The sequence below is a fragment of the Ooceraea biroi genome, chromosome 3 (genome assembly GCF_003672135.1).
Source record: "Ooceraea biroi isolate clonal line C1 chromosome 3, Obir_v5.4, whole genome shotgun sequence".
NCBI classification, from domain to species: Eukaryota; Metazoa; Arthropoda; class Insecta; order Hymenoptera; family Formicidae; genus Ooceraea; species Ooceraea biroi.
The window spans coordinates 7,527,036-7,542,348 of record NC_039508.1 but is presented as its reverse complement, the minus strand read 5'-3'; the positions used below and the strand labels follow the sequence as shown (position 1 = coordinate 7,542,348).

General features: G+C 31.7%; 2 protein-coding genes across 6 annotated transcripts in view; one reads left to right on the top strand and one right to left on the bottom strand.

Moving 5' to 3' along the window:
- Positions 1-11,074, bottom strand: part of LOC105278602 (E3 ubiquitin-protein ligase LRSAM1) — a 141,656-nt gene extending 130,582 nt beyond the window's left edge. For 2 of the 5 annotated variants that reach the window (XM_026968611.1, XM_026968612.1), the window contains exons 1-2: positions 10,887-11,074; positions 8,231-8,473 (exon numbers count right to left, since the gene is read on the bottom strand). In XM_026968611.1, coding sequence (XP_026824412.1) covers positions 8,231-8,473; positions 10,887-10,955 — 312 coding nt within the window. In that variant the 5' untranslated portion in view covers positions 10,956-11,074. The remainder of the gene's footprint in view (positions 1-8,230; positions 8,474-10,886) is intronic. The other 3 variants (XM_026968613.1, XM_026968615.1, XM_026968614.1) reach the window with 3 other exon arrangements.
- Positions 11,075-11,302: 228 nt separating this feature from the next.
- Positions 11,303-15,313, top strand: part of LOC105279385 — a 49,665-nt gene continuing 45,654 nt past the window's right edge. The window contains exons 1-2 of the mRNA XM_026968515.1: positions 11,303-11,437; positions 11,905-12,380. The gene's annotated coding sequence lies outside the window, so the exon portion shown is untranslated. The remainder of the gene's footprint in view (positions 11,438-11,904; positions 12,381-15,313) is intronic.

Below are 15,313 nucleotides of genomic sequence, written 5' to 3'. Positions count from 1 at the left end.
ATCCGCATGTCAGGATATCATCACGCACAAAAGTCTGAAGAACGTCGTAGGGATGTCCACAGGATATAAAATGTCCTTTAGACATCCCTTCGATGTCTCTCGGATATCATTTTGCAATGAATTATATATTATACATAAGAAAGTTGAGAATGTCATAGATATCAAGTAAACGCGTAGCGTGAGACCGCACCGTGAATTTACGCAAGTCGGCGAGCTGCGAGTACCCGAAATTATCAGATCTCAATAACGGGTAAATTGATCAAGTTCTAAGTAGACTCAATCGATAGCTTGGGTATGATTTGCATGAGAAAAATGATCTTATTTTTTCACTATGTGCCCTACGAGCGGAGATATTGCGATGCAAAGTCCAAAGCAACGTCGTCGTCAACGTCGATTGTTGTACAGTTGCACTTTCTGCCGCGAGAGAGCGCTAGCGATATATCTAGACCAGAGAGAATCTAGAGGGAGTGGAGCGGATCGTGTTCCCTTTTCTGATTGGTGTCGCCATTAACAGGGCAACTTCCGTTAACTTTGTACATTTCGCACTTTCAATGAGACTGACATGGACTGACGCTACATATTCTGGCATATTTGCACTTTTGAACGCGTAGTTGAATGATGGAAGACGTAAGAGTGTCAAAATATAACACTGTAATAATATATTAGCAAAGTATTATTTTGTATGTGTGTTGGTGTATGTGTGTATTAAATCTTCCCCAAAAGTTGCGCTGTTAATGGCGGCTTCCGGTCAATCCGCTCCACTCTCTCTAGATTCTCTCTGATCTAGACCTTTGTAGGTTATGGTTATAGATCGAGTGAGCGAACAAGGGATTGACAGTCAGCGAGAGAGTGATCGAGTACAGGAGTGAATTATTTAAATGAGTAAGAGTAAATAAGTATGTGATGTGCGTACGTGATGTGTGTGTGTGTATGAGAGAGAGAGAAAACGAAATAAGTGAAGTGAATAATTGAATGATAACAATATTATACAATTCACAGCGAGGTTAAGTTACAGGTGAGCTTTAATCAATCATTAATTAATCATTTTCATTGTGCAGTAATGGTACGATAACGTATTTATCATTTCCACATGGTATTTTAAAAAATTTTCGTTTTACTTTAGACAATAGCCATATTCTAGTTTGCGATAACGCTGATTCCGATTTTTGAAACGACATACGTGTCTAGTAAACTAGATGTGCAAGGAGTATTGTAAAAATATGTTTTTCGTACAAACTTCTTTCCTATTGTCACAAAATCATTCAACTGCACATGTCGTACTATTTGTTGAACAATTATAACACTACCATCTTCTAAACCGCAACAATTATTATCACCATTTCACAAAATTGTAGAGCGTAAATTTAACATATAATTGAAAAAGATATACATCATCCAGTTTTTTTCAGTAAAGTATAAAACAATGATATTATTTTAATTTTCGGCAATTCTAATACAGTTGCATAATGATGCAACACTACTGGGAATAAAAAAGTGTATTATAGACTGGCTAAGACATGTCAAAGAAAGATACATAAGACATTCGAACAATGACAATGAGGAAGCAGCAAGACCATAAACAATAATACTTTTATTACTTTTCGTATTATTTCGTATTTTATTACTTTTTGTATTATGTTTATGTTTCGTGTTATATCGGAGGTATGTGTTTAAAGCTTTTTCTTTGTGCTGCAGAACTTACAAGAATTTTTTATGCAGAATAAATAGATGGAAACTTTAATTATTTCGGCCTTAACTGGCAATATATTTGATTAAATTGATCACAACGTTTCGACCCTTGGTTTGGGTCCTTTTCAGGTGATAATCATACAAAATTGGACATTAAATTAATCTGTGCAAACCAAACCATAACAATGTCAATAAAAATAAGCGCAATTAATACATAAAATGAAAAAAGAAACACCAAAGAAAAAGAAAACTCATTGTCGATTATACGTAGAAAGTCGCAGAAAAAATTAATTAATAAATAAATGAACATGTCAGAAAGTGGTAAAACAATTAATCATTTGGTGTCACAGCAGAACAAAGAAAGCATAAGTTTCAAGAGAAAATCAATTCTGACCAGAAAGGAAACATGAGCGAACACTGAAAGCAATCCACACAAAGCTAGTCTATTTATACGAGTCGTATTATGTTTTCGTAAATGTCAGGTAAGTTGTCAGTATCCGTTTGAAGGTTGACCGAGTTGTGTTTTTTAATATAGAACATCTCGGCAATTTCTCTCTTCCTTCTATGTTTTTCGTGATGTAAAATAATTGGTTTGGACCAATCAAAATCATGACCATTAACATATCGGTGTTTACTGACAACAGAGTGGTCACTAGCATTTTTGCAGATGTCTGACATGTGCTCGCCAAATCTCATCTTTAAATGTCTTTTGGTTTGCCCCACATAACAAGCTTCACAATCCTTACACTCAATCTTATAGACAATTTCGGTACAATTTAGATCGTCTAATCTATCTTTACCCCTCCGTATGATACTATCAAGCCTATTAGGAATGCTAAAAACAATCTTCAAACAAAAAGACTTCAAAATCCTTTCAACATTCTCACCGAAATCCTTGATGTACGGAACGGTGAAATATTTTTTCTCTCTGTTATCAATGTCATTGTTAGACTTGTCACGCATAATATATCTAAGAATTTTTTATTTACTTTTAACACTTAGAAACTTGTGATAATTTTAAGAGGTACTGTTAAGAGTTATGTTTATAAAGTTTATAAAGTTTCCTTTTATAAATGAAAAGTTATGTTATTGTAAACTTTATGTTTTTTTAAAAAGATTTTTTACTATTATATAAGATTAATATATACTTCTACAGCCGATTTTTACATTGAAAGACTGATTATATAAATAAACATTTATTCTGCAATGTAAACTTCTTTTATATATAGTTATCCCCTTCTTTATTTTATGAAATGTCAGAAATGTATTATTATGTAGCATTCAATATCGTAGATATGTAGATATCCCAGATAGCACAGAGAGTTAAAAAAATTCACTTGTATGTCACAAATTGTGAGTTAATTTTCAGATGCAAAAAGAATTCTTTTACGCTCCATAACATTTTTTCTATTCTTTTTGCTTCTGAAAATGAACTTAGCATTTGTGACATACAAATGAATTCTTTTTGAACTTTCTGTGCTATGTGGAATATCTATACATACGATATTGAATGCTACATCTCATACAGCAAAACAAAAGTCCGAAGGATGTCGAAGGGATGTCCAGGATATAAAATGTCCTTTAGACATCCCTTCGATGTCTCTCGGACTTTTGTGCTGTATGCGATATCTCATAACATCACTCGGACATCCTCTGGATGTCGTCTGCGATATCTGTAGGATATCCCCTAGGCAGATTTTAGGCGGACACTTGTGCATATTTTGTACATCCCACGGATAACTGAGATCATCTTGGGATATCTTATGGCTATTGCGATATCCCAAAATAATATCTATGGGATATCTTTCAGATAAAGTGTGCTGTGTGGGCGTGTATGCATAACACGAAGAGAGCATATTAGTTTATATTCGTTATTAGATTTGTTCATTTAGGAAGCGAAAGTGCGAGAACATTTAATTTGTCACGAGCACGTGGCACACAGAGCGTATTGCGCTATTGTTAATCTTTCTATTTTTGCGTTTCGATATATTTTTGTGCTGCTATTGCGTGCATCTTTACGTAAAATGATATTAAATTTCAACAAACTAAGTTGTTCTTTTGAAGACCAAGTCATTTTGATCTCTCCGATAGAAATAGGTACATGTAAATCGTTGGTAGTTCTAGTGTTAATTGGTCCATTTTTTCCATGGAAATGTGAATGGGCAAAACTTTCTGGACTTTTTACGAGATGAATTATCTCTTTTACTTCAACATGTAGACTCACATACAAGGTAAAGTATGTGGGTTCAGTTAGATGGAGCAGGTGCCCATCGTGCACGAATGGTAACGCAGTTGTTACACATGCACTTCAATGGAAGGTGGAATGGTCGGGACGGGCCAGCACGATCACCAGAGTTGACTTTGGCAGATTTTTATCTGTGGGGATACTTAAAGAATGTTGTTTTCGAACTAGAAGCGACGACTAGAGAAGATATGATTCAGCGAATTCAAGTTACATGTAAGAACATACCACGAAATATGTTACTTCAAACTGTGAGATATTTCGGGAGAAGGATTGACCTATGTATTCAGGCGAATGGGGACTTTGAACAAAATTTGTAGACCTAGATTTCCAGAAAACCGTGAGAGGCAAGGGAACTCACGTTAAACAAGCACCCCAAATGTGAGAGGCAAGGGGACTCACGTAAATCAAGTACCCCAATTGTGAGAGGCACGGGATCTCACGTTAAACAAGCACTCCAATTGTGAGAGGCAAGGAGACTCACGTAAATCAAGCATCTCAAAGGGACAAAAGCCCCGCCACGTCCACGTCGTTCATGGGTAATGCTAAGCACGGGAGAATGCGTCTCTGGAGCTGGTGGAGCATCAAACGGAAGTTTGAACAAAAGAAAATTATTAGTCCAGATAATGGATAGAAACAACACATATGCACACACACGCATATGCGCGCACGCACACGCACATACACACAAATAGGCGGAGGTTTGGAGTCGCAAAGTACGCACACTGTACTTATGGGCGTGGAAGCTTTTTACTTACATTATAAACTTTGAAACACTGTAATTCAGCGAAAAAAGATCCAATTTTAAAAAACAAAAAAGCGTTGTATTCCTCTTATTGTCAGCTATAACTTTTATTTAGAGAAAAAAATCGAGTTCTATTTAACCCTTCGTGGTCACACATCTAGAAAATCACGTAATGGTCACATGGGGTCCAATAGACTCCACCAACTTTAAATGGTTTCCGTGTTTACCCTATTCATTCAATTTGAATTACAAAATTACATAATAACTTTGAAAGCTTGTATAACAAGGAGAAATAGACTTTTTATGCAAATTTTAATTGTAATATAACTAAATAATAACTAAATAATAACTAAATTTAATTGTAACATAAAACATTCACAAATTTAGAAATCGTGAAAAACTGAGTTTTTCACTAAAACAATTATAACTTTTTAAATTTTTATTATTTTCCGACACAAATTTAGGGTCATATTGTGGAGATGTAATACTTCAATTTAAAAATAGTTTTATTTTGGTTGAAACTAATATTATTGTATTAAAAATAGTGTTATAATGCACGTTTCAAAAAAGGTATTTATTTTCAGAATTAAAGTGGATCATTTTCGAAATAAATAAAATCTACAATTATGGAAAATAAGTATATTTATATAACATAGAACATTATTATTATTACAAGTATTGTTAATAATTAGTAGTAGTATTATATTAGTAGTATTATTATTAATTATAGAAATATTAATAATTAGTATTATAACGCAAAAAATATATATAATAATAACGATATAAAAATAACGAAAATAATAGAAGATTTAACAAGTCTAGATTAATGAAAAATCCATTGAAAAATCCGGAAAGAGGGAGGTCCCAGGTTCGAGTCCTGGCGTGGGGTGATATTTTTCGCAATGGATTTTTCATTAATTAATTAACCATATTAACATCTTTTGTTCTTGAATAGTAAGTCGCTACGTTTTAAGACTGACGAAATTTGTTGGCATGTAGTAGACGAATGTGTTCTTGGAACGTTAAAAATTTCTGCATTGAATCTAACAAAATTGTTGGCATGCAGTTAATGTATGAAAAATTCGTCCGTCCATCTGACATTGGCCAGTGTCCGCGATTAAATATATACATTTGAATAGAAAATTTAACTTATCAAATTTATAAAATAATTATTCCACACTTCCACAATCACTACACATGTACATTCTATGAGAATCGCACATGAGGCGCTCGCATGATGAACAAAGCATTCTTGTTTATCCTGCGTCGCATCTTCAAACTCCATTTCTTCATCAGCGTCCGAAATTTCAAAATCACTTCCCGATTCCTTAGAAACATGGGTCACTTTCACTATCAGAACTATTTCCACCAAAAGATTCTGTATTTTCAATGTCATTCAACAACGAATTTTGAAACTCACGACTCCGTAAATCATATGCCATCTATAAGTGTAAATAAATACTTATAACCTTTGTAGAAAACAATTACTCGGTCTTTAAACTTGCACTTACGTTTTTCCACAGATAATATGTGCGAGAATCACAAAAACAAAATTTTCCAAATTTTTGATATCAAATTACAAGTTAGTCACACAGGCGGTCCGGAAGACCCCAGCACGCGGGAAATGTTATTTGAATAATTGCTATTTCTATACTAGTGCGCTGCGAGCGACACCTAATATTAGAACGGAAAAAGAGTACTTGAAGCTACCGGTAGATGGCAGTAAAAAGTTAATTTTCAATTTAGACCAGAAAGATATAAAGCCTTAAACTTTCGTTGGAGTCTTTTGGACCCCGAGTGACCACGAAGGGTTAAAAAAATGGCCGCCATTTTTTTTATTATACAAAAGAGAGGGCCTTGGCAGCGCCATCCGGCCAACAGGTACAAAGTATTTACATCGAGAGTTGGTAACACGTATCTAGTAACACATGTCTAGTATGAGAAATTGCATTAGAAAAAAGGCACTAAATAACCAACTTAGATAGTCGCAATCGCTCTGATAGTATCATATTCCGCGTCGGCGGGTAAAGTAACATAAGAAGCTAAAATGGCCGCCATGATGAAATTTCTACAGTGGCGCCATCTACCATTAAACTGATAATACCTTCATCTTTCCCCCTCGAGGCCATAAAACTTTTATCTGAAACATTTTTTTGAATAACTTCTCCTTTTCGAGTTATTCGCATGGATGGATTATAATGAGCCACCCTGTATGTATGTATGTATATATATATATTAGGGGTGTGATTTAGTTTTGAGGGTTTTTTTGCTCAAAAACGCATGTATTTAAATATGATAATGAATGAATACCTTAATCAAAATATTTTCCTTCGTTTTCTATAACTTTTTCCCATCTTTCTGGCAAGAGATGGATTCCACCACGATAAAATCACTCTTCTTTTGAGTTGATCCATTCGTCGACGAATTTTCGCACTTCTTCGAAATTATGAAAGTTTGTATCCTCTAAAGCGTGTTGCATCGGCCGGAACAAATAATAATCGCATGGAGCAATATCCCGAGAATACGCGGGGTGCGGTAAGACTTCCCATTCAAGCTCTAATAGTGTTTGTTTCACTGATAACGCAATGTGAGGTCGAGCGTTGTCATGAAGAAGAATCACTTTCCGTCGTTTACTCGCAATTGGTGGTCGTTTTTGGTCCAATGCTTGTTTCAACTTGTACAATTGGTGTCGATAACGATCAGCCGTGACAGTCTCATGCGAATTTAACAGCTCATAGTACACTATACCTTCTTGATCCCACCAAATACAGAGCATTACTTTTGAACCATGAATATTGCGTCTCGGAGTGGATGTTGATGGTTCGCCTGGATCCACCCATGATTTTCTGCGTTTGGGATTATCAAAATAGATCCACTTTTCATCCCCAGTAACAATCCGAGACAAAAGACTCTTCTTTTTTTGCCTGGCGATCAACGAAATGCAAATGTTCAATCGGTTCGCAATGGCACTTTCCGATAATTGATGTCGAACCCATTTCCCTTCTTTCTGAATTTTTCCCATTCCATGTAAATGTTTGGTAACTGTTGTACGATCAACATTTAATGCTCTGGCAAGTTCTGAAGTGGATTGTGTTGGATTTTCGTCCAATAATGCTTGCAAATCTGCATTTTCAAGCTTTCTTAGTTGTCCCGAGCGTTCTTTGTCCTTCACATCAGTATCACCACTTTTAAAGCGTCTAAACCAGTATTCACACGTCTTAATTGATGGGGCAGAATCACCATAAGTTTCCACAAGAATTCTATACCCTCAGCCGCAGTTTTCTTTTGATTAAAAAACAAAAGCAACGCATGTCGAAAATGCTCTTTCGGAAGTTCCATTTTTACGATGATATAAACACGACTGTTATTGCATCTATTGCTATAATGCTACTAAATGTCATGGATAATGTCAACACTGTAAGAAAAAACAGTTATCGGAAACAGCTATTGGAACAAACTGACACTACAGCCATCTGTTGCAAAACCCTCAAAACTAAATCACACTCCTAATATATATATGAATTTGAGAATTTATATATATATAATAAATGCACCTTAAGGGAAGAAAGATGCATAATGTCAGAAGGTAACGTGGTAAACTCGTTTCCATGAATATCTAATATAGTCAATAATGACAGATCGGCTAAGGCACCTCCGCCTGAGAGCGAGTTTAACTTGTTACTATACATTAACAAACTTTCCTTCCGGAACACCTTGCAAAGCGAGTAAATACCTGATGGTACATGCTTCAAGGCACATTCTGATACATCAAATATTGGCTCCGGATTCTCCCTGGCCTATAATAAAATTATATAATAAATAAGAAATAATTATAATTTAATGATTAAAAAAATTAAGTGGAGTATATTTCTTTTTTAACTGTATATGTAATCACATTACATAAATTTATTTATAATTCAATCTGATTAAGTGCAAGCCCCGCTTAGAGAAATAAACTACATGACTATTGTGGATAAAATAAATGTTAGACTGACGATAAAAACATAATAATTAGTGAAAGCCAATATTAAAATACTTAAAAATTAGTTCTTCACAATCATTAATAGTAATTATTTTTATATACGTATGTATTTGTCTGTTATAAATATATTTGTTTATATAAGATTTATAAATTAAATACAACATAAATAAAGAAATACACAGAATAAAAATGAAAATTATGTATAAAAATTAATATTATATGTATAAAAAATGTTTTAGTAATTTTTTGCACGTTTTTATTTTAAATGTATAATATGTTCACTGAGGTGCATAAATGACTTCCTTTTTCGGTGTAGATAGGTGTAGATAAGCGCAGCATACATTCGACCACGCAGATGGCGCGCTTATCTACACCATTTACACCGAAAAAGGAAGTCATTTATGCACCTCAGTGTTCAATATAATTCAGTCATCGAAATAGTTGCTTTCATTATTTACGATTTTCTGCCATCTCTCGGGAAATTTCGAACTTCATGACGACAATCAAATATTAAACTAACAAGAAAATCCACGGAGGTATCCCTATTCAATTTTGATAAATTTAAAATATGTACATAAAAATAGGAGGCACATATTTTTTTATACGCACTTTTAAGGGATAAAACATCTTTTTGAAAACAACGATTTTTCTTTTCTTTAGGAGCGGATACCATCGAAATTATGAAAAATAGAAAACAGTATTTCAATAAAAATTGTATGATTTCAAAAGTATTTTGCAATAACATTTCTTTCATTACAATCTCATTACAATCTCATTATAATCTCCTTACAATCTTATTATAATAAGATTCTTTGAAAATATTAAAATTTTTAATATATCCCCACCATTAACTATTTTTTTAACATCAAAATTTGATTATGACTCTGAATAAAAAAATACTTTATGTCGACTCCAGCCATCTATGACAATGTCATATTCCGAAAATGGATTTGTCAAAAAATAGATGGAAGTACTTCTATATATGTCCTATGATGTGCAGTATACGTTACTATGTAATATTTCAATGTTTTGTTTTTTATAATACTATAGCAAGAGAACAACAAATAAGAATTAATAAAAGGGAATAAATTAAGCAGAACAATATGTAAAATATTCATTACTAATTAATAATAATATTGCCCTGCAATAATAGAAAATATTGGTTAAATATATACATTTCTGTTTGTATACATTTTAATAATACAAGTATTTAATAATAGGAAATCAATCTCAGTTATTGATGAACTTATTTATATATTTTTAAAATTATTCGAAATTATCAATTATTCGATTTTTTTCAACTTCGAAAAATATCGAATACAAAAAATATGAATAAAATATCAAATGAATTTAGGCAAGTCGTATAAATGAATATTTTTGAAAACAAGTCACTAAGTTTATATCGATAAGGTATATTCAAACAAACTTACATATTTGCATAATGCGTCATTTACAATGAGATTTTAAGGCGTAAAACTTAAGATTTAGGCTCGATTTAACCGTAGCTTAACTCACTTTTCGTCTCTTTCTGAAGAGCACATTAAAAAGGGACGAAGAGTGAATTAAGCTAACGAGTTGGTGTGTAACCAGACCTTAAACAATCACAGTCACAATTATTCTATAAATATTCTAAATATCTTCCTAGTTTAATTTCTTAATTAATTTTCGTAGAATAAAATATTTCTTCCCTACACTTTTTATTTATTATAAAGAAAGATAAAAGTATCATGATAGACTTTTTACAGCTTTGATAAAAAGATATTGATTATTCGATATTTGATTCGATATATTGACCATTCATTCGATATTAACATAAATACCTTTAAAATTAATGAATATATATATATATTCGATATTTTTTCTCTATATCGACATCTCTGTTGCATAATTTTTATCGTATTTCATTCATCTTTGACGTGCAATAAAGATTTATTAGATTTATTTAGATTTATTTTTCAACTATACTGCTTGATTGGTTACATAGGGAGTGTTCGGGGAGACACTATTAACACTACTAATCTATAATTTCTATCACACTACATATAGAGTTTTAGTGCTAAATAGCGTTGATAGTGGGCTCCCCGAACACAGCCATAGTGTCCGTATCAGTGCACTAAAAAACAAATCGAAATATATTGCGCGTCGACGATACTACGACCGAAATTATGCAACAACCTAACCTAATATGTTTGTCACACATTTCATAACCTCAATTCACAGATACGTACCAAGTACAATTTGTACTCAAGTCGTGCCTTGTAATCGACATTAGTTTTATTCTCGTGTTTTTTGGACATTTTTCTTTACATCAGTTGTCATAATAAAAAACTGGGTAAAAATCTCATATCACTCACACACCCAACACATGTCGTAAAATAAACTAAATTGGACACTATTGATAAGACTTGATAATTGAGTGCGGTCCACTTAAAGCTACAAATGTTTCAAAATACTTCCTATCCTTTTCCTTCTTTCAAATAAAAATAAGGATAGAAAATGTCTGATAGAAAGCATTTGTAGCGCTAAGTAGACCGCACCTAATATTTCAAGCTGCGATAGAGGCTGTAGTTCGGTTACAACTGCGAATGCTACAAACACTTTCTATCTTTTTTCGTCTTTCAAATAAACTGAAGAATTTGAACCGCCAATTAAACTAGAGCTTAAACCTAGAGTTATATCTAAAAAAGTAAATATGAGTTACTTTATTAAAGTTAAAAACAAAAATGGTGAAGAAGAGTTCCACCAAATTGATCCAACGAAAAACTTAAAGTAAAGCAAGGTAAGTTGCAATAGCAAAACTGTAAATTTATATCAAATTAACCTAAAAATGCGTACCTATTAAGAATGTAAATTGAAAGTAACCTGTAGATTACTTTCAATTTACATTGAAAAAATCGGAATTTCCTGTAAACAAATTTTATAATTTTTTGTGGTTTGTTTTTGAATGAATTTATCTCAGGTGCACATTCTGCTACAGTCGTTCCTAGTTATAAAGCTATTTCACCTTCAGCTTATTTGGAAATAGCATCACAGAAATCGTAACAGAAATTATTATTTGTTATTGTTCGAAATGGAAAAAATATGATTAGAAAACTGAAACAGATTTCTATTTTGTCAAAACTGTAAAAAAAACTATTATAAAAGCATGAGCACAAATATGATAAAATAAATTAATTTTGAAAGTTATTTTGGAATTTTCAAGATATTTATGAGTACTAATAAGTAATTTTTTTGTTTTAATTTCAGGTACCACTAAAGAGAACTGAACAGTCACAGAAATAAAGCTTTTACTTGAACAACGTTTTGGTACGAATGACAAATTTGAAAACCCAAACAGCCGAAAGACACCGTATTGGAATTTAATTACTAAAGCTTTCGAAGAAAAGGATTACAAAGTAACAGAACAGGATTTGATCAATACATGGAAAAATCTCCAAGTTACCCACAATCGGAATGCGAGTAAATTGAAAAGAACGGGCGAAAGTGCCATCACTTGGAAGTATTTTCATCAAATGCATGAAGTTTTTGCAAAAAAAGAGAGTGTAAATTCTTAGGAGAAATCACTGGGTTCAACTTTTAAACCGGAAACACTTACCTTGAAGGATGAAGCACATGCTAAGGGCACATGTCAGGAAGATACAAATGTCAGAGAAAACATTCTACATAAAGGGAAAAGAAGGAAACTAAAGGGAAAACCCAATTTCAGGAAGAAATGTTACTTGGTGAGGAAAACAAATCACAATCGTTAAAGCTAAAGAAGGAAATGTGGGAAGATAAAAAGAAGATTACAACAAGCAAAATTGAAGCAATTCAAAATTTTCATAAAGTCTACTTGTGTTCAATTCGATTGTTATAAACTAATTCCGTATTTTAGACTTTAAAAATATATAAATGTAAACTGCTTGGGATATTTACAAAATTTCCATGTAGTTTACATGCTATTTGAACTTAACTATACACTGTGAAAAAGTTTGTTAACTTGACTTTGTGTTCAACTAATTACTATTTTTTTAATTGAAATATTTAAAGTAAATGCCATATATAAAATTTGATCTGTAATTTCGTGTAATTTTATGTAATTTCACTTAAATCCTTAAATATTTCTATTAAAGAAATGGGGAATCAGTTAAACGCATTTAGTCAACAATTTAGTTAATAACTTTTTTCTCAGTATATATATACATTTAAAAAAGTTCACGGTACTTTGCTTTTCTATACCAAAGACTTCTTTCACAAAGTCAAGTATTATCTTATTGGATAAAATTTTTGATTTTTTGTTTATTTTCAGATGTTTTAGTGCAAAATAGTGCAATACTTACGTTTTGTTTTAATATAATACAAATATTATTTTTCTCATATTATGTTCCTATAATATTGAGTTTTTTTATATTTTGTTATGTGAAGAGGATCATACTCATTACTATTAAAATCGTTATTTCATATATATTGAAAAAATATATATATATATATATCAAAATATATATTTTATACATTATTAAAAATACTTGATATATTTGTTACTCTAAAATGAAATACATGTACACCAAATGTTATAAAATTAACATACAATTTATTGGTATCGTCTTCTATTCGCCCACAAAATATCAACAATGCTATTTCTTTTATCACATTGAGAAAAAAATGTAATTGATCTTACGAAATGTTTTGTCACGGGCTGCCAACAAAATATATACTTATTTCAACAAGTTATATATTGAAACAAATATGTAGTTCTTGGATTATGGATATGGATGTGTAATCACACATATGAGAATTATAATCTAACAATTATATATTTGATTCAATATATAACTTGTTGAAATAAGTATATATTTTGTTGGCAACCCGTGACAAAACATTTCGTAAGATCAATTACATTTTTTTCTCAGTGCATTAGCCGCTTCCAAAATGACATTGCCCTCATCTTGGTCCTCGTCTTCATGCTCATGGTCGCTGTCACTTACTTCGGTTTCATCGTTATATCGGATGCAAATATTATGTAAAACACAAGCAGCAACAACAACTATTTTTATTTCATTTGTGAGAGACATATTTAAAAATTTTAATCTTCTAAATCTGGACTTCAGCTTTCCAAATGCTTGCTCAATGATAACTCTCTTGGAACTTAATTTTTTATTATAAAATTTTTGCCTTTGAGACAAGTGACCATTATCACGGAATGGTGTTAATAAATAAGAGGCTAAACTATATGCAGAATCCCCTATAATATGAGTTCCTTCCGGTATAAGTGTTAGATCTTCTGCAAGTGCCTGACCAATTGGACTTTCTCTCCACACTCGGGCATCATGAGTCGCACCGGGCCAACCAATAAAAATGTCAATAAATTGACATTTTGCAGTATATAAATTCACAATTTGTTTTAGTATTATTTTTTAAAATACTATATTCAATGAAATTAAATAAGATTAATCATACCATGCGTTGCTTTTAAATTACAATAATTATTACTTATATACTTACTTATTACTTATATTACGTACCTCAAAAGAACCTCTCGTAAGACGGAAATGTAATTGAAATGTTGTACCATGCATTCGAGAAATTGTAGTGCAATAATTTTTAACGTTTAGCACTTCCACACGTTCCTGTAGACAACAAATGGATGTAAATGTGTATATCTATATCTATCTATCTATACTATTATATAAATTTGAAAGTGCATATTTTAAAATGCGTTTTCTCAATAAACATGAACTGCATCTACAAGTGTGTTATATCACTTTGTTCGTCTTGACAAGTAGAAGGTCTTAACGTCTTTAGTTTTTTAAATAAGTTTTTTTAGAGAAAATTATCTATACTATTATATATCTATACCTACTACAAGGTAATTAAACACTGTTTAATGTAAACTGTACCGGGCAAGGCCGGGCATTAAAGCTAGTGTGTATATAAAACTTTCATAACATATATATTTTTTATTTAAACTTTAAAAATGTTAAACAATACTATATCATCCAATAATAATAGCTCTTCATCAGAACTATCATCCGATTCGGAATCTGATGAGCTACTATTTATAAGAGATCCATAGCAATGTGAATAACATTTTGCGAAATTAAATCCATTTGTCCATCCATGGTGTCTGAAAATTTAATTTTTTAAATTAACCTTTAACAAACTATGAAGCAATTAAATATCTTCAAAATATGCATTATTTCTATCAATAATAAATTCTTAAAACAATACACTAATATATTAAAATATAATCTTTTATTATATTTTGAAATTTTATTGTATTTGTTCGAATATTAATTAATGTTTATTTGAAATATTTTCTTTACCTACGCACAGTGGGCCAGAAAACTCACAAAAGTGGCAAAAAACCAACACTCAAATTTTTATTCAATTATCACATCTTAAAATAGAGTAGTTGAAGTGGCCGTAGCGAAATGTTTTTACAGGTTATTCAATATTTGTTTATATAGGGGCATCATGAACAAGAAAAATGTTATTTGTTTCCTAACGTATTTATAATTTCTTTTTCTCATATGAAAAATTTAGCTTATCACTTTTAAAGGTTTTTCTTTTATGTAATATCAGTATTACGGGTATTTGAATTTGAAAAAGCTAGTAAAGATCTGTGGACGTTAACCTGATTTGAGTATCATGACTTCTTGTGAAATCAATTTTATTC